General features: G+C 54.5%; 1 protein-coding gene across 3 annotated transcripts; it reads right to left on the bottom strand.

Annotated features, from left to right (window-relative positions):
* Positions 1-990: 990 nt before the first annotated feature.
* On the bottom strand, positions 991-24,068 carry SRSF11 (serine and arginine rich splicing factor 11). 3 transcript variants are annotated; one of them, XM_071565458.1, is made up of 13 exons: positions 23,998-24,068; positions 23,436-23,581; positions 17,464-17,597; positions 13,510-13,619; positions 11,907-11,999; positions 9,653-9,702; positions 7,950-8,077; positions 7,034-7,115; positions 6,593-6,724; positions 5,343-5,432; positions 4,703-4,798; positions 3,967-4,105; positions 991-3,891 (listed from the first exon to the last, which is right to left on the bottom strand). In XM_071565458.1, the coding sequence occupies exons 2-13, from the start codon at positions 23,561-23,563 to the stop codon at positions 3,694-3,696; spliced, it is 1,380 nt and encodes a 459-aa protein (XP_071421559.1). In that variant the 5' UTR covers positions 23,564-23,581; positions 23,998-24,068; the 3' UTR covers positions 991-3,693. The 3 variants fall into 3 exon arrangements, with proteins under 3 accessions (XP_071421559.1, XP_071421560.1, XP_071421561.1); XM_071565459.1 differs by having other exon boundaries at positions 991-3,888; XM_071565460.1 differs by lacking the exons at positions 17,464-17,597; positions 23,436-23,581; positions 23,998-24,068 and adding an exon at positions 14,647-17,457 and having other exon boundaries at positions 13,510-14,033.
* Between the last annotated feature and the right edge of the window lie 259 nt (positions 24,069-24,327).

Below are 24,327 nucleotides of genomic sequence, written 5' to 3'. Positions count from 1 at the left end.
AGGGCTGATTCCAGTCAGGGCACAAAGGGGTGGGTGTAACTCAGCAGCTCCATCCCCCCTTACTCCTGAAAATCACTAAGCTCTGGGTTGCCATGAAGAGCCTTTACCTGCACAAAGCACTTGTGTCTTTCTGAGAGGGGAATGGTCCCTGCTCTGGGGAAACACAAAACAGCTTTACAGACACGTTCCCTTTTCAAAGTGCCACAGAATCCCAAACTCGCAGGTGCAGGGACACCTCCCACCAGCCCAGGCTGCTCCAAGCCCTGCCCAGCCTGGCCTCGGACACTCCCAGGGCTGGGGCAGCCACAGCTCCTCTGGGCACCTGTGCCAGGGCCTGCCCACCCTCCCAGACACCAATTTCTTCCCAATATCCCACCTATCCCTGCCCTCTGGCAGTGGGAAGCCATTCCCTGGGGCCTGTCCCTCCATCCCTTGTCCCCAGTCCCTCTCCAGCTCTCCTGGAGCCCCTTCAGGCCCTGCCAGGGGCTCTCAGGTCTCTCCAGACTCTTCCCTTCTCCAGGTGACCCCCCAGCTCTCCCAGTCTGGCTCCAAAGGGCCTCCAGCCCTGCAGCATCTCCGGGGTCTCCTCTGGGCTCCTCCAGCAGCTCCAGTCCCTGTGCTGTTGTTCCCAGGGCTGGGGCAGCTCTGCAGGGTTTGGGGGCTCACAGAGGGGCACAGGGCACTGATCCATCCCTGGCACTGCTGCCCACCCTGTGGCACGGGGGGCTCTGGGGTGGGTCCTGCCCAGCCTCACCCACCAGCACCCCAAGTCCTTCTCCCCAGTCCCATAAAACCTCCACATTCCTGTTTAAACCCATTTCCCCCCAAAGTAAAGCAACACCTTCTTTAGTGTAACACTATCAACCACGTTTTAAAGAGATGAAGTTTTTAGTCCTTTTAAAACAGGTACATGGAATAAAAGTCCCCTCTAAGGACTGAGGCAAAGTTGGGGGGTGGAAATGAACACCCCGAGTTTTCCAGGAACAGGAGTCTCAGTTTCAGGGTTTTATTATCAAAGTTCTGTAAAACAATTTCCGAAACTGTACATCGACATGGCACAGACTGTTGCCTACTTTTGTCTCTTTACCTGCACAAAAGTAAAAGCTCTGGAGCTGCTGGAACTAAGGAACAGCTTGGCTTAACTACTCTGCATATTCCATGGGATCACTGAGTGCGGGAGGGACGGGACACTGCGGGACAGGAACACAAACTCCTCAGTTTATACAACTTGAGATCAAGTAAAAAGTACATTATCGAGTGGACTTGTCTTAAAAGCAGATCAAGGTCAGTTTAAAATGCACTCCCTGCTGCAGCAGGTGAGCTCCTGAGCAACCACACCTGGGAGGAACCTCCACCCCTCCAGCACTGGGCAGGGATTCCCTTCCCTCCCGAGGCAGCCCCAGCCCAGCCCAGCCCAGCCCAGATGGATCTCACGGACTGGGAGCCCTCGGAGGGTCAGTGCATTTTAACTGGCCAAGCCAACAGAACCCACCGGGAAAACCAAACCACACCAACCCCAGCACGTGGCTCAGGACCAAAACTAACCCAAGGGGACAAACAGCTGGTGGCACCCAGGGCTGACTGCAGTGAGGTCACCTGGCAGGCCCAGGGGCTGCCCCGGGGTGGTGTCGGTGCCAGGCGGCCCTGCCCTGCCCTGGGCACGGCGGGGCTGGGGACACACGGCCCAGGGAGGGGGTCACACGGCCCAGGGAGGGGGGTCACACGGCCCGGGGAGGGGGTCACACAGGCTATGTAGGGGTCACACAGCCCGGGGAGGGGGTCACACAGCCTGTGGGGGGGTCACACAGCCTGTGGGAGGTCACACAGCCCATGTGGGGGTCACACAGCCCGGGGAGGGGGTCACACAGCCTGTGGGAGGTCACACAGCCCATGTGGGGGTCACACAGCCCGGGGAGGGGTCACACAGCCCAGGTGGGGGTCACACAGCCCATGGAGGGGTCATGCAGCCCATGTGGGGGTCACACAGCCCCCGTTGGGAGGTCACACAGGCTATGTAGGGATCATGCAGCCCCTGCTGGGGGTCACACAGCCCCTGTTGGGGGGTTACAGAGCCCCTGCTGGGGGTCACACAGCCCATGTAGGGGGTTACAGAGCCCCTGTTGGGGGGTCACACAGCCCATGTAGGGGTCACAGAGCCCCTGTTGGGGGTCACACAGCCCCCATTGGGAAGTCACACAGGCTATGGAGGGGTCATGCAGCCCCTGCTGGGGGTCACACAGCCCATGTAGGGGTCACAGAGCCCCTGCTGGGGGTCACACAGCCCATGTAGGGGTCACACAGCCCGTGTGGGGGTCACACAGCCCCCATTGGGAGGTCACACAGGCTATGTAGGGGTCATGCAGCCCCTGCTGGGGGTCACACAGCCCATGTAGGGGTCACACAGCCCATGTGGGGGTCACACAGCCCCCATTGGGAGGTCACACAGGCTATGTAGGGGTCATGCAGCCCCTGCTGGAGGTCACAGAGCCCATGTAGGGGGTCACACAGCCCATGTGGGGGTCACACAGCCCATGTGGTGGTCACACAGCCCATGTGGGGGTCACACAGCCCAGGTGGGGGTCACACAGCCCATGTGGGGGTCACACAGCCCATGTAGGGGTCATGCAGCCCATGTGGGGGTCACACAGCCCCCGTTGGGAGGTCACACAGGCTATGTAGGGATCATGCAGCCCCTGCTGGGGGTCACACAGCCCCTGTTGGGGGTTACAGAGCCCCTGTTGGGGGTCACACAGCCCATGTAGGGGTCACAGAGCCCCTGTTGGGGGTCACACAGCCCCCATTGGGAAGTCACACAGGCTATGTAGGGGTCATGCAGCCCCTGCTGGGGGTCACACAGCCTGTGTGGGGGTCACACAGCCCGTGTGGGGGTCACACAGCCCCCATTGGGAGGTCACACAGGCTATGTAGGGGTCATGCAGCCCCTGCTGGGGGTCACACAGCCCGTGTGGGGGTCACACAGCCCCCGTTGGGAGGTCACACAGGCTATGTAGGGGTCATGCAGCCCCTGCTGGGGGTCACAGAGCCCATGTAGGGGTCACACAGCCCATGTGGGGGTCACACAGCCCCCGTTGGGAGGTCACACAGGCTATGTAGGGGTCACAGAGCCCCTGTTGGGGGTCACACAGCCCCCACTGGGAGGTCACACAGGCTATGTAGGGGTCATGCAGCCCCTGCTGGGGGTCACACAGCCCATGTAGGGGTCACACAGCCCGTGTGGGGGTCACACAGCCCGTGTGGGGGTCACACAGCCCCCGTTGGGAGGTCACACAGGCTATGTAGGGGTCATGCAGCCCCTGCTGGGGGTCACACAGCCCATGTAGGAGTCACAGAGCCCCTGTTGGGGGTCACACAGCCCCCATTGGGAAGTCACACAGGCTATGTAGGGGTCATGCAGCCCCTGCTGGGGGTCACACAGCCCATGTAGGGGTCACACAGCCCATGTAGGGGTCACACAGCCCCCGCTGGGAGGTCACACAGGCTATGTAGGGGTCATGCAGCCCCTGCTGGGGGTTACAAGCCCATATGGGGGTCATGCAGCCCCGGAGCACGGGGGTCCCTCTCTGAAGCTTTGGGTGTGAGTTAGTACAGGATTGACAGACCATGGAGAGCTCGGAGCTGGATACATCTAGAGATTGAGGATTGACAGGGACAGCAGAGCAGGAGGGGTGGGGGTCAGTCGCTCATGTCCATGTCCTCCTCGTGGTGGTCATCCCCGTTGACCTTGGACTCCCTGCCCGGCTCGGGGCCGCCCTTCTCGGCCGGGGGCTCCTTGCCCTTGGGGGACGAGCCCTCCGCCAGCTTCTTCTCCTCCTTCTTGTCCTTCTCGCTGTCGTAGCCCTGCTCCTCCTCGTCGTAGTCCCTTGTGACCTGCTTTGCCAGGGAAAGGGGCACGTTAGCACGGCCTGGGCTGGGCCAGGGGGGCTCTGGGCTCTGTATGGGACATACCTTCACGTCCTTGTCGCTCTCCGATTTCCGGTCTCGATCCTTCTCCTTGTCTTTGCTTTTCTTTTTCTTGCTTGTCGACCTCTCCCTCTCGTCCCTGCTCCTCTCCTTGTCCTTGTCCTTCTTCTTCTCCTTTTTATGCCTACAGGGACACAGCAGGAGCAGGATGAGACCACCCTCAGCCCAGGACTGCAACACAGACCGTGCCAGAGTGCCCTACAACTCCAAGGGAAAAGGGCACTGTGCCCCTGGGAACACCCAACTCCTGAGCTCCAGGGCCAGCACAGCCACCACAGAGCAAGGCTGGGAAGTGCCATGTTAAACAGAACCCTGGAATATCCCGAGCTGGCAGGGACCCACAGGGATCATGGAGCCCAACTCCAGGAGAGCAAGAACAGCAACATGCCAGGGTTTCATGAAGGAGCTCCTCAGGTTCCCACCCTGGGAGAGGGTCACAAAAGGCCCACCCCAAATCAGCTGATTCATTTATAATGAACCAAAGGGACCAGAATTCTGGCATGTCCTACTGCCACCAGCCCTGGCACAGCTCCCCCTTGGCACTCCCAGGCACCAGCAGAGCAGCTCCAGCTGGGATGGAGCTGATGGAATGATGCTGGAAGGGGCACAGGCAGCAGAGCCCCGCCCGAACACAGCCCACCCTCACCGACCCCCTGGGGTCCTCCCTGGAGGCCCCATTTGGGAATTGCCCCCCAGACACAGCACTCCAGCCCCCACTGACCTCCTTGGGGACGGGGACCGGGACAGTTTCCGCTTGGGAGACCGGGGCTTCTTGGGGGACCGGGATCCGCTCCGGCTGCGCCGGCGCCGCCGTTCTCTGCACAGACACACAGAAGCTTTGCAATTACAGTTCATCCTTTTAGAGCTACAAATACATCTGTGTCTTCAACCTCAGCTCTGCTCAAAGGGCACTGAAGAGTTAAATTAAAACTGCACATTAGAATTGGAAGAGTTTGAAGACATTAACACACCTTTGGCGTGTATTTATTACTCCTTAAATCATGGAAAGTCTGGCAGTGACCTCCAAGTGTCACACTCTGACACAGAGCAGGGAGAAACTTAAAACCCAAAGAATTTACCTCAAAAATTAACAGTTTCAAGGAAAAATGTACCTTAGAAAGACTGCAGGCCCTTTGTGCCTGTACCAGATATATCCACCAAAGAAATCATCACCCAGAGGAATCCTGGAGTACTCTGGGTGGGAAGGGGCCTCAAAGCCATCTCATTCCAGCCCCTGCCATGGGCAGGGACACCTCCCACCACAGAAGCTGCTCTACTGCAAGAATATTCTTCCTGTTTAATATTAAAGTGGATCAAAATCCTGATGGAACCAGCCCAAGGAGAATCCCCTGCTCCTGTACCTGCTTGTGCTTCTGGATCGTCTGGTTGTGCTGTAGCTTTTGGGGGGAGTTTTAGAACGTTTCTTTTCCTTCTCTTCCTTCTTTTTATCCCTTTTAAGAAAAGAGAGATTGTAAGTTTAAGTCATTTTCAAACCCTTTAAGCAGCAGTTCCCAATCTGCTATGCAGGGAAGGGAATGCAGAGCTGGTAATGACAGGGTGGCACAACCTGCTCAGGATTTCTGGGGCCAGGAGCATCATAATGACAGAAACAAATTATCCATAGGAAAAATAAAGGCACAGCTTTTACACCTTCTCTGCACCAAGAGCCCCCAGTCTGCAAGTCTGGGTGCTCCCACTTCCTGCTGTCCAAGGCAGGGAATGCTACAAGAAACTGTGACTCCAAAAAAATGTCATTGCTTCATTTTGCCCTGGGTGGTTTGGCTGTTTGAATCAAGCACCAAAACTTCATAATTGGACTCCTGGCAAATAGTCTGTCACCAAATCCCAGAATCCCTGAGGCTGGAAAAGCCCTCCCAGCCCATGGAGCCCACCCTGTGCCCGATGCCCACCTTGGCAAAGCCCTGCCAGCCCCTGGAGCCCACCCTGTGCCCGATGCCCACCTTGGCAAAGCCCTCCCAGCCCCTGGAGCCCACCCTGTGCCTGATGCCCACCTTGTCCCCCAGCCCAGAGCACTCAGTGCCACAGCCAGTCCTGCCTTGGGCACCTCCAGGGCTGGGCACTCCAAACCTCCCTGGGCAGCCCCTGCCAGTGCCTGACCACCCTTTCCAGGGAGAAATTCCTCCTGCTGTGCCCCCTGCCCCTGCCCTGGCCCAGCCTGAGGCCGTGCCCTCTGCTCCTGTCCCTGTGCCCTGGGGCACAGCCCGACCCCCCCCAAGCTCCCCCTCCTGGCAGGGATTGCAGAGCCAGAAGATCCCCCCTGAGCCTCCTTTTCTCCAGGCTGAGCCCCCCCAGCTCCCTCAGCCCCTCCTGCTGCTCCAGCCCCTTCCCAGCTCCCTCAGCCCCTCCTGCTGCTCCAGCCCCTTCCCAGCTCCCTCAGCCCCTCCTGCTGCTCCAGCCCCTTTCCAGCTCCCTCAGCCCCTCCTGCTGCTCCAGCCCCTTCCCAGCTCCCTCAGCCCCTCCTGCTGCTCCAGCCCCTCCCAGCCCTTCCTGGGCTGAGGCCCAAGAGCTGCCCCAGCACTGGAGGTGCCCCAGCAGAGCCAGCACAGGGGTGGGCACTGCCCTGCTCAGGGTGATTTCCTGAAGCCATTACCTGGTTTTGGATGTGCTCCTGGACCTCCTGCTTCTCTCTCTGGAATGGGACCTTCTTCTCCTTGGGCTTTTGGATCGCCTCCTGCTTCTGGATTTGGAATGGGACCTTCTCCTTGACCTGCTCCTGGACCGCCTGCAGGGACACAGCGGGGCGGGCTGAGACCCAACCCTGCCAGCTGTGGGCAGTGGTGCCAGCCTGGCCCTGCACTCCAGGCAGCACCCAGGGAACCACAGAGCACACCAGAGGGAACCACACCAGCAGCTCTCCCTCCTCCCCTGCAGGGACTGCCAGTCCCACTGCACAGCAACCCTGGCAAGTCACGGTCAAATGGGAGGAAATTATCAAAATATTGACCCCAGTGCAAGGGGCTTTTCCAAGAAGTAATTTTGAAGGAATTCTTTCAGCTCTGGGAGTTTTTTAAAGCCCACGAGGTCCCTTTACCTGTGTCTGGATGAAGAAGGTGTCCTCCTCCTCCTCGAGCGTGACCTCGACCTTGAATGTCTTCGTTTTTCATCTTTTTTATCTGAAACAGGAAAAAAAAACCAGTGTTATTTTAGTATTTAAAGGGATTTTATAAAGGAAAGGACCCAGAGCTTCATGTAAGAGACTAAAACAGATAAAGAAAACCTAATTTTGACATTTGAAATTAAGGTTTATCTATCCATTTCTTCACAAGAGAACAGAAAGAATGAACACATGACAGAGCCATGTAAGGGACACAAAATAACAGTTTTATGTAAAACTGAGCAAGTCAAACTTCAGAAAATACTTCAGTTAAGTCAGTTCAGAGCTGATGGCTGCAGGGCCATGGAAGCTCTTGTGCAAACCCCAGACTCTGCCATTTGTGAGGGGCTAAAGAACCTCTCAAATGATTCAATTCCCCACAAAAAACCAAAAGCAACCAGGACATTTTCCTGACATAACACAAGAACACGAGTTCTTCTGTTCTTTCCTGAAAATCACCAAGAGGCTGCACAATTTTATTCTCAGTGTTCCAACTCTTGGATTTGGTGGCTCTGACATTTGTGGGGGAACTGCTGTGGCTTGTTCTACAATAAGATTTGCTGCAATAAAGCTACAAAAAGAGGGTTATTTACAAACTTTCACAGATTAGGAATTGAGAGAAAGGAGACCATCACTGGGGAGCCCAGTGGTGAGGCCACTGCTGTTGCCATGAGATCTCAGAGACTGCAGCAGGAACTGTGCATTTTGTCATCTTCAAATGAGAGAATTTTGGGAAAAGCCACTGACTTCCTGCCCTGCTGTGCAGGACACACTGAATGCAGGCAGGCAGCACAGGCAGGGCACTGGATCCAGGTGCATCCTGCAGGGCTGGCTCCTCCAGGGCCGGGCTCACCTGGCTCGATGGCAGCAGAGATCAAGGACTGTGCTTCGCGCACTCTCTTCATCGCCTCCTCGATCTCCTTGCTGGAGGTGTCGGATTTCAGGCTCGGGGAGACCAGCCCTGCAGTGACGTGGTTCAGCCTGGGGGAGAGGGGCACAAACTCAGCATGGAGCAGCCCCACAGACACGGGGCTCCAGTGCCTGCCCTGTCCTGGAACCAGGGAATGGCTGGGGTTGGGAGGGCAAAGCCCACCCTCAGTCTCGGGGAGAGGGGCACAAACTCAGCATGGAGCAGCCCCACAGACACGGGGCTCCAGTGCCTGCCCTGTTTGGGAACCAGGGAATGGCTGGGGCTGGCAGGGCAAGGCCCACCCTCAGTTTGGGGGAGAGGGGCACAAACTCAGCATGGAGCAGCCCCACAGACACGGGGCTCCAGTGTCTGCCCTGTCCTGGAACCAGGGAATGGCTGGGGTTGGGAGGGCAAAGCCCATCCTCAGTCTGGGGCAGAGGGGCACAAACAGCACTGAGCAGCCCCACAGACACGGGGCTCCAGTGCCTGCCCTGTTTGGGAACCAGGGAATGGCCGGGATTGGGAGGGCAAAGCCCACCCTCAGTCTGGGGCAGAGGGGCACAAACAGCACTGAGCAGCCCCACAGACACGGGGCTCCAGTGCCTGCCCTGTCCTGGAATCAGGGAATGGCTGGGGTTGGGAGGGCAAAGCCCACCCTCAGCTTGGGGGAGAGGGGCACAAACTCAGCATGGAGCAGCCCCACAGACACGGGGCTCCAGTGCCTGCCCTGTTTGGGAACCAGGGAATGGCCAGGGTTGGGAGGGCAAAGCCCACCCTCAACCTGGGGGAGAGGGGCACAAACAGCACTGAGCAGCCCCACAGACACAGGTCCCCAGTGCTTGTCCTGTCCTGGAACCAGGGAATGGCTGGGGCTGGCAGGGCAAGGCCCACCCTCAGCTTGGGGGAGAGGGTGACAAACTCAGCATGGAGCAGCCCCACAGACACGGGGCTCCAGTGCCTGCCCTGTCCTGGAACCAGGGAATGGCTGGGGCTGGCAGGGCAAAGCCCACCCTCAGCCTGGGGGAGAGGGGCACAAACAGCACTGAGCAGCCCCACAGACACGGGGCTCCAGTGCCTGCCCTGTTTGGGAACCAGGGAATGGCTGGGGCTGGCAGGGCAAGGCCCACCCTCAGCCTGGGGGAGAGGGGCACAAACTCAGCATGGAGCAGCCCCACAGACACGGGGCTCCAGTGCCTGCCCTGTTTGGGAACCAGGGAATGGCTGGGGCTGGCAGGGCAAAGCCCACCCTCAGCTTGGGGAAGAGGGGCACAAACTCAGCATGGAGCAGCCCCACAGACACGGGGCTCCAGTGCCTGCCCTGTTTGGGAACCAGGGAATGGCCGGGATTGGGAGGGCAAAGCCCACCCTCAGTCTGGGGGAGAGGGTGACAAACTCAGCATGGAGCAGCCCCACAGACACGGGTCCCCAGTGCCTGCCCTGTCCTGGAACCAGGGAATGGCTGGGGCTGGCAGGGCAAAGCCCACCCTCCACCAAGGGCAGGGGCTCCTTCCCCCAGTCCAGGCTGCTCCAAGCCCTGCCCAAGCTGCCAGTGGCTCCAGCAGGACCAGCCCCGGGCACTGGATTCCCACAGATGTTCCCCAGATCCCGCACAGAGCAACACAAGTATCTGTAACACTGGAGCTTACTTTGGATCCACTGTGCTCATCAGTTTGAGGAGCTGATCTGCTGCAAGAGACTGAGGGGCAAAAACAAGAGTTAAACCCAGCTGTGTGCTCAGGATCACCCTCCCTGAACACCCCCTCAGCAATAAGGCAGGAATTCTCCCCATGGAGAAGCCACACCAAACCCCACAAGCAGAGAGGGCAGAGCACACTGCTCTAGTGTCACTGGTGTCACTGGGGAGGGTGACCAGCTCCCTGCAGGGCAGCCCAGGGGCCCTGCCCTGGCACAACCAGGGCCCTTGGAAACCAAAACACTGCTGGGATAAAAGTATCTGTATATACACACACATATATATATTAATAACCTGGTGCCCAGGTTGTTGTTTCTCTGTCACTCAAAGAGAACAAAGCCCTCATCAGAGAAATAAACTTCCTGTCCACTGAAGGCCTCAGTGCCAACTTAGGAACAGTAAACAGCTAAAAATTCCATGAAAAAAGTACTTTAAAGCTCTTTGGAAATCCAGGTATTTTCAGGATCAGTCCCTTCCTGCACCAGTGGGGCATTAACAACAAAATGTTTATTTCTCACTCATTTTCCTTTACACAAACCCAAGGAGTTTGTTCCAATCAGCTGCTTTAATGTATAATTAATTTAATTCTCCATCACCCCAAATTTAATTTTTCTAATATGCATTTAAAACATTTATTCTTTGCATTTGTTATTTCATTTTCTCTCTGCTTTGCTTGTTCCTCCCCATGGATTGCATAAAAAGAATGTCAAATGCTGGGTTTGTCAGCAGTGCATTTAATTATTGCCACTGTACAGGAGTTGGGTCTTAGCCCTTAAATATCCTATTTGTAAATATGCTCAATATATGAATATATTCTGATATATTTACACAAATATCCTCAATATTCTACTATTACTTAGTACTTAAAGTCTTTTTCATCCAGCTTTAACAGCCTGAAAAACTCTCCTCACTATTTTTTACACCTAATAAAAAAGTCAAACTATTTTTTTACTCTAAATACAACACAGGTCCATGGCCTGATAATGACAAGTATTTGAAATACTTAATTACTATCCCTATATTATTTCTTAAGCCCTTCCAGCCTTTCATTGGATATTTAAGCAGGTATTCTTTATTCCAAGCAGGTTCTCACAGAAACCAATTGCTGGAATTTCCAGACACTGAACTGATACATGTAAATGAAAATTGAATCATGGAATGGATTGGGTGGGAAAAGACCTCCAAGATCAGCAAGTCCAACCCTTGATCCAACCCCACTGTGATCACCAGCCCAGGGCACTCCGTGCCCTGGGCTGGTGATCACAGTAGGGTTGGATCAAGATGTGGTGGATTCTCAGAGTAGGGTTGGATCAAGATGTGGTGGATTCTCAGAGTAGGGTTGGATCAAGATGTGGTGGATTCTCAGAGTAGGGTTGGATCAAGATGTGGTGGATTCTCACTCAGTGCCACATCCATAGAATGACAGAATCATGGAATGGATTGGGTTGGAAAAAACCTCCAAGATCAGCAAGTCCACCCACTCCGTGCCCTGGGCTGGTGATCACAGTGGGGTTTGATCAAGATATGGATTCTCACTCAGTGCCCTGGGCTGGTGATCACAGTAGGGTTGGATCAAGATATGGTGGATTCTCACTCAGTGCCCTGGGCTGGTGATCACAGCGGGGTTGGATCAAGATGTGGTGGATTCTCACTTAGTGCCACATCCATAGAATGACAGAATCATGGAATGGATTGGGTTGGAAAAGACCTCCAAGATCAGCAAGTCCAACCCTTGATCCAACCCCACTGTGATCACCAGCCCAGGGCACAGAGTGGGGCACAGAGTGCCCTGGGCTGGTGATCACAGCAGGGTTGGATCAAGATGTGGATTCTCACTCAGTGCCCTGGGCTGGTGATCACAGCAGGGTTGGATCAAGATGTGGATTCTCACTCAGTGCCCTGGGCTGGTGATCACAGTGGGGTTGGATCAAGATGTGGATTCTCACTCAGTGCCCTGGGCTGGTGATCACAGTAGGGTTGGATCAAGACATGGTGGATTCTCACTCAGTGCCCTGGGCTGGTGATCACAGCAGGGTTGGATCAAGATGTGGATTCTCACTCAGTGCCCTGGGCTGGTGATCACAGTAGGGTTGGATCAAGACATGGTGGATTCTCACTCAGTGCCACATCCAGGGTCACCTTAAACACCTCCAGGGATGGGGAATCCCATGGTGGGACAGTGCAGGGTGTTTTGGGCTGTGCCATACCTGGGAGTTGAGGTTTGCTCCAGGCAGCCCAAGGGCAGCGAGGGCAGGATCAAGAGCAGGAGCTCCAAGAGCAGCCAAAGGGACAGCACCAATCTGGGACAGAGACAGAGGGGTATTAATTAACAAACAGGGCTCAGCAGGGGGAAAACCAACATTCCCACACAGGAAACTTGAACTGGGCTTTACTTCAGCCTCCAGCCACAGGAAACATTATACAAAGGTCACACAGAGTGGCTCAGGATTCCTGATCCAGGGATTCCAAGTGGATGGAATTTTGCTTCCTCTGCATCCTGACAGGTGAGGGGGGAACAAAAAAGGGATAAAAAGTAAAGCATTTTACCAAATTCAAGAAATGGTTTAAAATGAAACAATTTTTCAGGGCTAAAATGAAAATTTGTTGTAAGTTCTGAGGCAACCACCTCATTTCAACTCAATTTAGGGCTGAAATGAGCATGTCTTGTGTTAAAAGGCAATGTCACTATTACACCTTTGAGATTTCTCAGATTTGGTTCAAACTGGCAAATGGGTTGAAAAGCTACTGGAAGAGCAAGTAGGATAATGACACAGGTCTGAACTACCTTAAATTCCTCCAGAAGCCTCATTAATTAAAGCAACTCAGTTTTGGCCATCTAAAGTGAGATGGTCAAGACACCAAAACCAAATCCACACTTCCAAGATGGGTTTGAAAAATCTGACCACCAAATTCCCATCACATGGATGTGGGAAATACATTCCACCATTACAGGGACTGGGAGCAGGTTGGGATTGAGTGACAGAACTAAAATTAAGGTGGTTCAACCACCATGTTCAGGAGTTTATACACACAGTTCTTAGTGAAGGAAACCTTTCAGGCTGCATTTGGCTCTTCCAGCCCTTTTCCTCAGGTTTCCAATTTAGGCTTTTCTCTCCACACTGGGTTAGATCTCCTGGGCAGCTGCATGGCAAGGGCAGCCTTCAGTTAAGCTGAAGGTGGTTTGAGAATGGCAGAATTAATGAAGCTTTATTATTATTATTTTTATTAATTTGCCTCTTGACTTAGATTCTGCTCCCTGGTAAGAGCTGTGTTGTGACTCCAACTGTTCCCACAATGTGCACTCTCACTGTTCATCTTCCACAGGGATTCTTGTGGGTTCAGATAATGAGCCTCCAATTGTCCCCTCATTAATGAAAGGAATCTCACAGCATGGCAGCTCCTTGGACTCCAGGAACTGAAATCAGGAGACCTCTACTGCTGTCAGATCTGGAAGTACAATGGATAAAAAGGGATGGGAGACAGAACCAGACAGGGCCCTGAGACAACAGAAGCATCATCCCAGGGAGATCAGGATATCCCAGGGAGATCAGGATATCCCAGGGAGATCAGGATATCCCAAGGAAATCAGAATATCCCGGGGAGATCAGAATATCCCAGGGAGATCAGAATATCCCGGGGAAATCAGAATATCCCATCAGCAACTTATCAGTGTTCAGCCCCAGTTTGTATCAGAGCTGTAACAAACCAGCAGGGGTTGGAACTGTTCCAGGAACTGGCATTAGCAGATCAGGCCTGAAACAAAGAGCAGGAATGAGGCGAGAAGGCAGCAGAGCAGGCAGGGGGCCCTACCTGAGAGAGAGGGTTGGGCGTGGGCAGCAGTCCACCTCCGGGCAGCAGCCCTGCCACGGCATTAGCTGGTGCCAAGAGAGACAAAGCCTTAGTCTCATCAGGAATGACTCCTGCAGAGAAACAGCCTGGCATTAGAGTGCATCCCACCCCAGGGGCAGAAAATACACAAATACACCCAGCAAAGTCTCCCTGATACACCACCTGAGTTTGTTGAAAGTACTTATGTTGGCTAAAATACAAAGCTTGATGGCTATTAATATTTAGCATTAACTTTTTTTTGTCAGAATGCAACTTCAATGGGTGACAATTTGACTGTTCCTTTTTCTCTACAAAAGGTTAAGTTTCTAGAGCAAAAAAATAGCACAATACACACTACTTTTTTGTTAACACTGCCAAGGTTTCATCACCTGTACTCGATTTTTAAGTCATGAACCAAACGTAAGCAAGCACAGTCGGTTCTCCAGGGGTGTGCTCTCAACTTTCAAAAGCTGTTTTATGAACAACGACTCGTGTCGGCTGCTTCACTACAAAGCACACAGAAAAATCAAGATACACAAGACAAAAAAAGGTTGATTTAGGGGTTAATAATATGGTACAGTTCACTATGTTTTCTTTTACACCTACCACACAAATTTTGTCAAACTTAAAGAGCAGGGATGGCTGTTTGGGGGTGGATGGAGTGTAGGGCTTTTGCTGGCGTGGCACAGGGAGGGAGGGCCCTGCAGCTCTCCAGAGGCTCTGGGTGTGTGTCTGGGGGTGCCTGGTGGGTACAGGAGGGATTGGTGGCACATTCCTTACCTGTGCAGTAAATTGCATTTGTTCCAGCATGTGCCACACTTATGTACCAAGAATGCTGCAGAGGGGACTTCTGGCCCAAACTCGTGCAGCCAACTAAGACAAGTGTCTGATTTCTCTGCCTGCCCTGCACAGGGAATTGTGAGGGCCCTACCAGGAAACAATTGTGTGGGTGTTTTTACTCTATCCAACAGCAAAAGCCCTATACAGATGGATTAATTTGTTAATGTGCCCAAGCCCCCAGAATGAGAGTTCAATAAAACAATTGTACTATATATTTGCAAATACCAGTAGTGTTTCTGTAATACACATTAAGAAACTGCATCTCATCATAAAACATACAATATGTACAGGGCACTTAAGAGAAACTGGATAAGCTGCAGAAGAAAACTGTTGGGTGGTATTTTCAGCAGGGCCTGGTATATAGTTCAGGCTGAACCAGGGAAAAGAACTGTAAAACACAACAACAAAAAAGAAAAACCACTGTTAAATAAAGGTAATGGTTCCTCCCACCTATACTGAGAAGTGCCGATAATCTACACAAACGTACAATACACAGCACTGATATCTGGCCCGTGGCACTGAGCTGGCAGCAATTCAGATACCCAGAGTTATGGAGGGAGAGGGGGAAAAAGGTCATGGAGGCAAAGGGCAGGAATGCATAAATATATCAACATACCTACAGAGAGATTACGGGGTCATTTCGCATGCAAAATTATGTCTCAGAGGATATTTATCAATTACAGCTAAACAGTTCAAATTAGTGCAACTACAACATTTCTGGCATCTAAACACAAATCCTCAGACTTAGCCTGAGACACCTCATAGAAGATCTGCATCCATTAAAAAAAAATCATGCATCTGATCCTCTAATCGTTTCTTTAAAAAGTATTAAAATAAACTACAATTGAAAAAAGCAATGAGGCCCCTCACCAGTTAATTTTCATGCTTCAAGAGCTTTTTTTACTGCTGCTTTGTTAGAACCATGAAATACTGCATGAATGTGTAGAAATGAAGAAAAAGAACAGACAAAAGAAACAAACATTAACGGAAGAACCTACAGAACCCCCCCAGCCAACTTTAACCTTCAGTTCCTTCCAAAGCCAGGAATAGCCCAGAGAAAATGACAAAGACTAAACCTTACCGTGGCCTTTGTGTATAGTTCTATAACACAAAGCAACAGCCAACACCAAAGTGTCTGTGTGAGCTAAAACTTGGGACAGGGGGGGATTATTGCACTGGACAGATAATAAACATTTGCTTTAGTGACAGGCAATATGACACAGAATTCATTAGCACAGTAGAGCAGAGAGGAGGACCCATTCCCAGAGTTCAGCACATGGCTGGCTTTAAGCACATGGGCAGTGTCACTGGGGTCTGCAACTTGCTGGTTTGGGCTCAGTTTGTTCATTTGGGTCCCTGGGAGTCTGAATTTGGGGGGGGACTGTTCTCCAGCACAGGGACAGAGCCAGGGGCTTCCCAAACCAGGGGCAGGATGTTATTGGCTGAGCAGAACTCTTGTGATATGCCAAAACCATCCAGTTCTGAGCTCCAGGCCACCACAAGGTACAGCCCACAAGGAACTCTTGATTTACACAGGCCCATTCAATATTCTGCTTTAATAATTTCATTTTCTTTACACAATCTCAAGCAAAACTACTGGGCAGGTTTCTCTATGTGCCAGATTTATCCACAGAGGACAAAGTCAGACTGACAAAGAGAAAAGTGGTCTTATCCTTGTAGGAAGAGTTAAGCACTGACACAATTCACATGGGCCTTGGAGAGTATTCCAGCACTAACTCAGCTGGACTGTTGCTGAATTTCACACACAGACAAGGACAAGATGCCTTTCAGCTCTGCTATGGCCCCTCAGGAAGGGGCAGCAGGAGCAGCAGCTCCACTGCAGGAGGGTCTGTCCCCAGAGAGCAGCACAGCTCAGAGGCCACGCCACACATTCCTACACTCCAGGGCTTAAGTTTCATTTTGGTTAAGTTTAGGTGTCATATCTTTTAAGCCTGAGGAACACAAAGGTAAGACAGGTCCCCAGGCCTCAAGAGACAGCTCAGCATTCCAGTGTCGTGATCACAGGTCTGAACCCAGGCCATGTGCCAAACTTAGCACTGCAGTACCACTTAATCTGCAAGATTTTATTAAATTCAAGCTTTCCCAGAAGTAAATCAAGAAAAGTACAAGTACAATGGAAATCAGTTACTTCTAAAGCAAGTCTAGAAGAGTTTAATAAGACTTCTGTAAGAAGAGGTGTCTTCTCAGCACTTTGCTTTTAAGGTAAGTTCCAAAAACCCTGCTCATTGCCTTTCAAATTACTGTAACACCCTAAAATGTAAAAATAAAAAGAAGAAGAGAAAATGTAGTTAACAAGTGGTTACACCAGGAAAACACTTGGGGACTTGAGTGCTTGCTGGCCTTTAGTTAATGGCTAGAATCCTCTGTAGCTGCAGAGGACCCACTGTTTTTCAGTCATCTGGAAGGGCTTTGCATTTGCCTTCTCCACTACAAAAATCACACACACAAATAACAGAGAGAAGAGTTTATTATTTAGTGAAATTCTAATAAATATATCAAGGACGAACAAGAAAACTTGGAATAAAAAACTAGGACCAGTGCCCAATGTGGCACCTCTTGGAAGATCTGACTTTTGAATTAAACCATAATTATTCAAACCCTTGGTATATTGGACTCCACAAGGAGAGTGAGGGCCTTTTTGGGATGCTCCCAAATAAATGCAGTGGCAGCATATCCCAAAGGATTGCTCATTCCTCTCCCATGCACTCCAGGGAGGGCAAACTGTTCTCATGAAGAGAGTGAAAGCAGCAAAAGTTTCATTACCAAGGCAAAGGTTGCTTAAAATATTGACCCGTTTGCATTGGAGGCTGTTTGGGAAACGTCTCATGGAGACCCACACAGAGCAAAATTTGCAAACAATTCTGCCTAAAACGTTGTTATTCTAAACTTAAAGAGACACAGAACTCCCCCTTTCCCCAGGTGACCCAGTCACCGAGCCCAGGGCCAAGGGCAATATACCAAGGGTTTCAGGCAGGAGAGTCTGCGCGGCCGGCACTGACTAACACTCCTCTGTGCCCCAGCCAGGAAGGAAACCCCGCCCAGGTGGCTCCGTGGGCCACCAAACAAGTCACCAACCTTCTGCATAGGGCACCACTATGAGGGCTCTGTCCACGAACACCGTGTTGGTGAGATGCTGTGCCACCACCGCCGAGTCCGGCTCGTGGAACTTCACAAAGCACACGCGCGACGACACGGGCAGCGGCGAGTCACTGCGGAGAGAGGGACAGGGCAGTGGGCACAGGGCAGTGGGAGTCACTGCAGAGAGAGGGACAGGGCAGTGGGCACAGGGCAGTGGGAGTCACTGCAGAGAGAGGGCACAGGTGAGAGGGAGTCACTGCGGAGAGAGGGACAGGGGAGTCACTGTCACTGCAGAGAGAGGGCACAGGTGAGTCACTGTCACTGTCACTGCGGAGAGAGGGACAGGTGAGAGGGAGTCACTGCGGAGAGAGGGACAGGTCAGTCACTGCGGAGAGAGGGCACAGGTGAGAGGGAGTCACTGCGGAGAGAGGGACAGGTGAGTCACTGTCACTGTCACTGCGGAGAGAGGGCACAGGTGAGTCACTGTCACTGTCACTGCGGAGAGAGGGACAGGTCAGTCACTGTCACTGTGGAGAGAGGGACAGGTGAGTCACTGTCACTGTCACTGCGGAGAGAGGGACAGGTGAGAGGGAGTCACTGCGGAGAGAGGGACAGGGGAGTCACTGTCACTGTCACTGCAGAGAGAGGGCACAGGGCAGTGGGAGTCACTGGGGAGAGAGGGCACAGGGCAGTCACTGGGGAGAGAGGGCACAGGGCAGTCACTGTCACTGGGGAGAGAGGGCACAGGGCAGTGGGCACAGGGCAGTGGGAGTCACTGCAGAGAGAGGGCACAGGTCAGAGGGCACAGGGCAGTCACTGTGGGACAGACGGCACATGTCACAGGTCAGTCACTGTCACAGGGCAGTCATTGTCACAGGGCAGTCACTGTCACAGGGCAGTCACTGCAGAGAGAGGGCACAGGGCAGTCACTGCAGGACAGAGGGCACATGTCACAGGTCAGTCACTGTCACAGGGCAGTCACTGTCACAGGGCAGTCACTGCAGAGAGAGGGCACAGGGCAGTCACTGCAGGACAGAGGGCACATGTCACAGGTCAGTCACTGTCACAGGGCAGTCACTGCAGGACAGAGGGCACAGGTCACAGGGCAGTCACTGTCACAGGGCAGTCACTGCAGGACAGAGGGCACATGTCACAGGTCAGTCACTGTCACAGGGCACAGGTCACAGGGCAGTCACTGCAGGACAGAAGGCACATGTCACAGGGCAGTCACTGCAGGACAGAGGGCACAGGTCACAGGTCAGTCACTGTCACAGGGCAGTCACTGTCACAGGGCAGTCACTGCAGGACAGAAGGCACATGTCACAGGGCAGTCACTGCAGGACAGAGGGCACATGTCACAGGGCAGTCACTGCAGGACAGAGGGCACAGGTCACAGAGCAGTCACTGTCACAGGGCAGTCACTGCAGGACAGAGGGCACAGGTCACAGGGCAGCCACACCACCCCAGCCCAGCTGGCCCGCACGGCCTGCCCTGGCTCTGGCCCCCAGCCGGTGGGTACAGTGTATCCATGAGCGGGCACCCACAGTCAGCTTTGTGTCTGCCAGAAGGGAAGGAGGTGAAGGAAAACTTTGATGAGAAGGGTAACAAGTCACCAACTATGTATCAGTTAAACCCCAGGGTTTTAAACTCTCAGCTTTAGGTCCCAATTGCTTCTTAAGGTAAATTATGACATGAAGTAGGTGATGATTTAAAAGCCCACTGTGACCTGGGACAAGGGATGGAGGGACAGGACACAGGGAATGGCTTCCCACTGCCAGAGGGCAGGGATAGATGGGATATTGGGAAGGAATTCCTGGCTGGGAGGGTGGGCAGGCCCTGGCACAGGTGCCCAGAGCAGCTGTGGCTGCCCCATCCCTGGGAGTGTCCCAGGCCAGGCTGGACAGGGCTTGGAGCAGCCTGGGCTGGTGGGAGGTGTCCCTGCCCATGGCAGGGGGGGCACTGGGTGGGCTTTGAGTGTATTCAAATCCAAACTGTTCCTGGGTTCTATTTTATTTACCAACCCAGTTTCATAAAAGCTTCCAGACCAAAGTTCACCCCTCTGCTTCTCCCCCCCACAGCAATGCCACATTCCCCCTGAGGGGTGCAGAGTGCTGGGCTTGGCCCTGTCCTTCAGCAGGGAACAAAACACAAACAAATCCAAGCAGCTCAGCCAGGCCAGCCACAGTTCCCTGAGTGAAAAGCTCCTGAACACAAACCTCTCACAAGGAAGGTCTGTGCCTACCCCTCAGCTCAGACCCTGCCTGCCTAAAAAAATCCCAGACACTGAAAATCCAAGAGAATCCAGACATTGAGTCACTTTGGGAAAAAAACTAAACCAACAAACCAAACCAGAAATATCTACTTCCTACAACAACAGGAAACAATTGTACAACTGCAACTGTGCCTTCCCCAAACCAAAATCCACTCAAACCCTCAAGACCCAGGTGCAGGGTCAACCCAGTGAAGGGTCAGGATGGGTCAGAACAGCCCCCATGCCCTGCAAGGTGCAGATTTCCCTTCACCTGGATGTGCAAAGCCAGGACAGTGGGTGGGACTGTCCTGCTCACACAGCTGTGCAACAGGAGGGCCCGGCTGGCAGGGAGGGAGCAGCAGCAGAGCCCAGAGCCCACGCCAGGGCATGGGGCTGTTGGTGCTGCCCTCCAGTACCAGGGCACAGCACAGAGCCTGGAAAGCATTCTCTGCCTCCTGACAAGGATCCACCTTTCCTGCCCTGATTCCCAGACAGTTCCAAGGAGAGCTCCTGCAGTGCATCCCCAGCAGGGCAGCTTGTCTGGGCTGCTGGAGGCTGACCAAGCCTTTCAGCCCTGGCAGTGCCAGAGCCCAGGGGAGGGACTCGGGCACACCCAGACATGGCCAGGGGCTATTTTAGTCTCTGCAAATGCCAAACCCCCTCTCACCTCCAACCCCCAGCCTGGCCCAGCCCAACCCCAGCCCAGCTGCACCACTGCCCACAACGCCCCTCAGACCACACCTGAATAACTTTAAATTCAACCTGAGGTGAAAAGCTGGATTGGAGCCAGCACATTGCAGCTTTTAAAGCAATGAAATTAGAAACAGCCACTTGCTCCAACAGCTCCCAGACTGAAAAACTGGGAAGCAACTGCAGAGATAAATGGCCCAGAGATACAAACACTGAAACTCTTGGCTGCTTCAGACCCAGGAATCCACAGCAGCTTCCTGAAATTGTGCCTTTTGCAACCCATAAGAGGAAGTAATAAAATAATTAATTAGAAGAAATAACTGAAAACCCCCAATCATTAATAGAAATGCAAAACCAGAGCAGCAGGTGTTTAACAAAATCTTAGTACTAAAATTGTAAAGAGAAGTAAATCAAGGAGTGATGGCACAGCTGAAGGATTTACTCAACTAAGTTGTAAAAAACTCACACAACTCATTACATAAAAGCAGCACAACATTTCCAGGCATTCTGAAAATGTCTGTGATAACAGGGGAATGTCACCAAGGCCACAGGGCAGATCCTCCTGACTCTTCAGCAGGGCCTGTTTACAGCCAGGAGCACCTGGGATGCTCTGGGGGAGCTGAGCTGTGGCTCAGACAAGGAATGCAAAGTCACAACTGCAAATGCTGGGCAGTGTCTCTGCAGTCTGACATTCCACACACACCCGTGTGGGGCACTTTGAAGATGGCACTGCCAGGCACTGTCAAATCCAAGCTGAAGGAAATCCATCCTGAACTGAATGTTCTCAGCAGTTCCCAGCAAAGCCACCACCCCTCACTGTAACTCAGCAGAAGCACCCAGGGGTTGTCCCTCAGGCTGCACACACAGGGATTTCCTGGGGCTGCACAGGACACTCCCAAAGCCATCCCCTCCCCTTGGCATTGGGATGAAGCTTCTTGGAACACGAGAACCAGGCAATGGTGCTGGGGAAAAGCAAGAGGGAGAGGGAAGGAAGAGGCTGGGCAGAGAAAATGGAAGAAGTCACAAAGCTGGTTGTGGATTAAAGAGAAATGGAAAGCAGGTGATTAAATAAACTGGGATAAGGAGATGGATGGGGGAGAGAAAGGGAAATGGAGAGGAGCTTGGGAATGTCTGTCTGAGCCAGGAGAACAAGGAGGCTCTGGAGGAGACAGCAGAGTCAGGGACACAGCTCAGACAGGGAGGTGGAGCAGGGAAATGGGATGGGTCACTCAGAAACACCACAGGCAAGGAAGAATCCCAGCAGGATCCAGGACACAAAGGGATTCAGATCATGGAGAGAACTCACAGATTATAAATTACATCTTCTACCCCCCAGAAATGGATGAACACCATGGGCAGGGAACAGTCAGGACCTAGAACTGGAAGGAGAAGGGACAGAAAAGGGAACAGAGAAAGGACTTGTGACTGTCAGGAAATGTGTAAATGGAACTGGGGGCTCTGAAGCACCACAGGAGAGCCCTGAGCATTCCAGGGGATCCAGCGCCCTTGGTACAAAGGGAATGACACCAAACAGCACAGGAAACCCTTTAACAGAACAGTTAATGAGTACCTAAAGCTACAAAGTTTCACCATTCACCTCCAACAACCTTCCCGAAAAAGGAGGCAGCACATCAAGCTCCTGTCACAGGGGAGGTCTCTGCCATCCCAAGAGTTATCCCAGCTGGGAAGGAGGAAAGGCAGAGCTGGGACTGCCCAAATCCCACCCGAGGAACCCACAGGACAGCAGTATCCCTGATTCTGGATGTGCACTTCCAGCTGGCAGGATGGCTGTGTTTCCCTGGAGTGCTGCTGGCAGGGACTGAACACTCAGGGAGGCAAAAAAAGAATACTTGGTGACAGCTTTCCCCTCCAAAATAAAAAATCCAAGTAGTTTGGGGCATTAATAATAATTAACTGTGTTCTTCTTTGATTATCCTCAATCCTCCTCCATGTGGCAAACCCAAGGCCTTTAACTTAGATCATGAATATGCAAAGCAGCAAACAGATAAACCTCAGGGCCTGTAAATCCCTCAAACTGCCCCAGCCCAGCCAGGGCTCACCCTCCAGTCTGTGCTGCAGCAAAGGCTCCTCAGGGCACTTCAGTCTCATCACAACCAAATGGTAAAAGACTTTTTTTGTGTGTTTACTTGCACATTGCTGAGGTACCTGAGACTTTATTTTCAGATCACATACCCACAATAAATGTGTATTATTTGCACATTAATGGTTATCTGCCTGTTTGGCACAGATTTGTCCACGAGGAACACAGCTAACAATTGTGTATATTTTGTAAGTTAAGGGTGACCTGCCCATTTTGCACAGAATACATTATATAAAGTTCAGTTTTATGGCCACAGTCCAAGCCCTGCCCCAGTTCTGGAGGTGTCCCGGCCGGCAGAGGCTGCCTGGGCACAATGCCCGGGACCAACGGGCACTTCCCGGGAGAATCCCGGCCCGAAGCGCCGCGGCCTCCCCGCACCGCCCACCCTGGCCCAGCCCAGCCCAGCCCGGCCCAGCCCAGCCCAGCCCAGCCCCGGGGGGCGCGGCGGCCCCGGCCGGGACAGAGACCCGCGGGGACACCGGGGGCGGCCACAGCCCCGCAGCGCTCCCGCACGGGGGCCGGGCACGGGCCGGGAGCTGGGCTGGGGTGCGATCCGGCGGGAGCGAGCGGGGGGCCGGGCCGGGATCCACAGGGGGCGGGGGTGGCCGGGCCGAGATCCAGCGGGAGCGGGAGCGGCTGGGCCGGGATCCGTGCCAGGATCCGGCGGGAGCGGCCGTGCCGGGATCCGTGCCGGGATGCAGGCCGGGCCGGGCCGGGGGCAGCGGGGCCGGGCCGGGCCGGGGGCAGCGGGGCCGGGCCGGGCCGGGGGCAGCGGGGCCGGGCCGGGCCGGGGGCAGCGGGGCAGGGCCGGGCCAGGGGCAGCGGGGCCGGGCCGGGGGCAGCGGGGCAGGGCCGGGCCGGGGGCAGCGGGGCAGGGCCGGGCCGCGGGCAGGGCGCGGGGGGCCGGCGGGCCTGGGCCGCACTCACTCTGGGGGGAAGAGACGCAGCTCCTCGATCTTGCCCAGGAAGCCGAAGAGGGTCCGCATCTGCTCCGAGCTGGCGCTGGGCGAGACGTTGGTGACCTGGATCACGTCGGTGCCGCTGCTGGAGGCCATCGCGCCGCTCCGCCGGTGCTGCGGGGACACAGCGCGCGGGGGGCCGTGAGGGGGCGACCCGACGGGGCCCCGCTGCCCCCACAGCCCCCCGGTGCCCCCATAGGCCCCCGCTATCCCCGCTGCCCCCACAGCTCCCCGGTACCCCCACAGCTGCCCGGTGCCCCCGCAGCCCTCCGGTGCTCCCATAGCCCCGCGGTGCTCCCACAGCCCCCCGCTACCCCCCCGGCCCCACAGGCCCCCCGGTGTCCCCGCAGCCCCCCGATACCCCCCCGGCCCCACAGGCCCCCCGGTGTCCCCGCAGCACCCCGATACCCCCCCGGCCCCACAGGCCCCCCGGTGTCCCCGCAGCCCCCCGATACCCCCCCAGCCCCACACGCCCCCCGGTACCCCCCGGTACCCCCGGCCCCGCCCCGGCCCCGCCGCCGCCGCCTCACCAGCCTGGCCGGGCCGCAGTGTCCCACAGTGCACCGCGCCGCGCATGCGCCGCGCACACCCCGCCGCGCACGCACACGCACACCCGCGCGCCGCGTCGCGCATGCGCAGGGGGCGCCACCTGCCGGCCGCGGCAGCGTATGGAGGGTGTGTGCGCATGCGCGGGGGGAGCAGCGCGGGGAGCGGCGTTCCCGCGCGCGGGAAACCGGGAGGGGTCTGAGGGGGATCCTGAGGGGTCTGGGGGGGATCCTGAGGGGTCTGGGGGGCTGTGAACGGTCAGGGGGATCCTGAGGGGTCTGGGGGACTGTGAAGGGTCAGGGGGGTCCTGAGGG

Source organism: Pithys albifrons, chromosome 10 (assembly GCF_047495875.1).
Source record: "Pithys albifrons albifrons isolate INPA30051 chromosome 10, PitAlb_v1, whole genome shotgun sequence".
Lineage (NCBI taxonomy): Eukaryota > Metazoa > Chordata > Aves > Passeriformes > Thamnophilidae > Pithys > Pithys albifrons.
This window is presented reverse-complemented; position numbering and strand designations above follow the sequence as displayed.

Bases quoted from the DNA above. Each gene is read 5' to 3' on its own strand.
- SRSF11 (XM_071565458.1), bottom strand. From the start codon at position 23,563: ATGGCCTCCAGCAGCGGCACCGACGTGATCCAGGTCACCAACGTCTCG. The intron at 17,598-23,435 runs GTGAGTGCGGCC...CTCTCTCCGCAG, and splicing joins CTGCGTCTCTTCCCCCCAGA to TGACTCGCCGCTGCCCGTGT. The intron at 4,106-4,702 runs GTCAGTGGGGGC...GTGTCCCTGTAG, and splicing joins CGGTCCCCGTCCCCAAGGAG to GCATAAAAAGGAGAAGAAGA.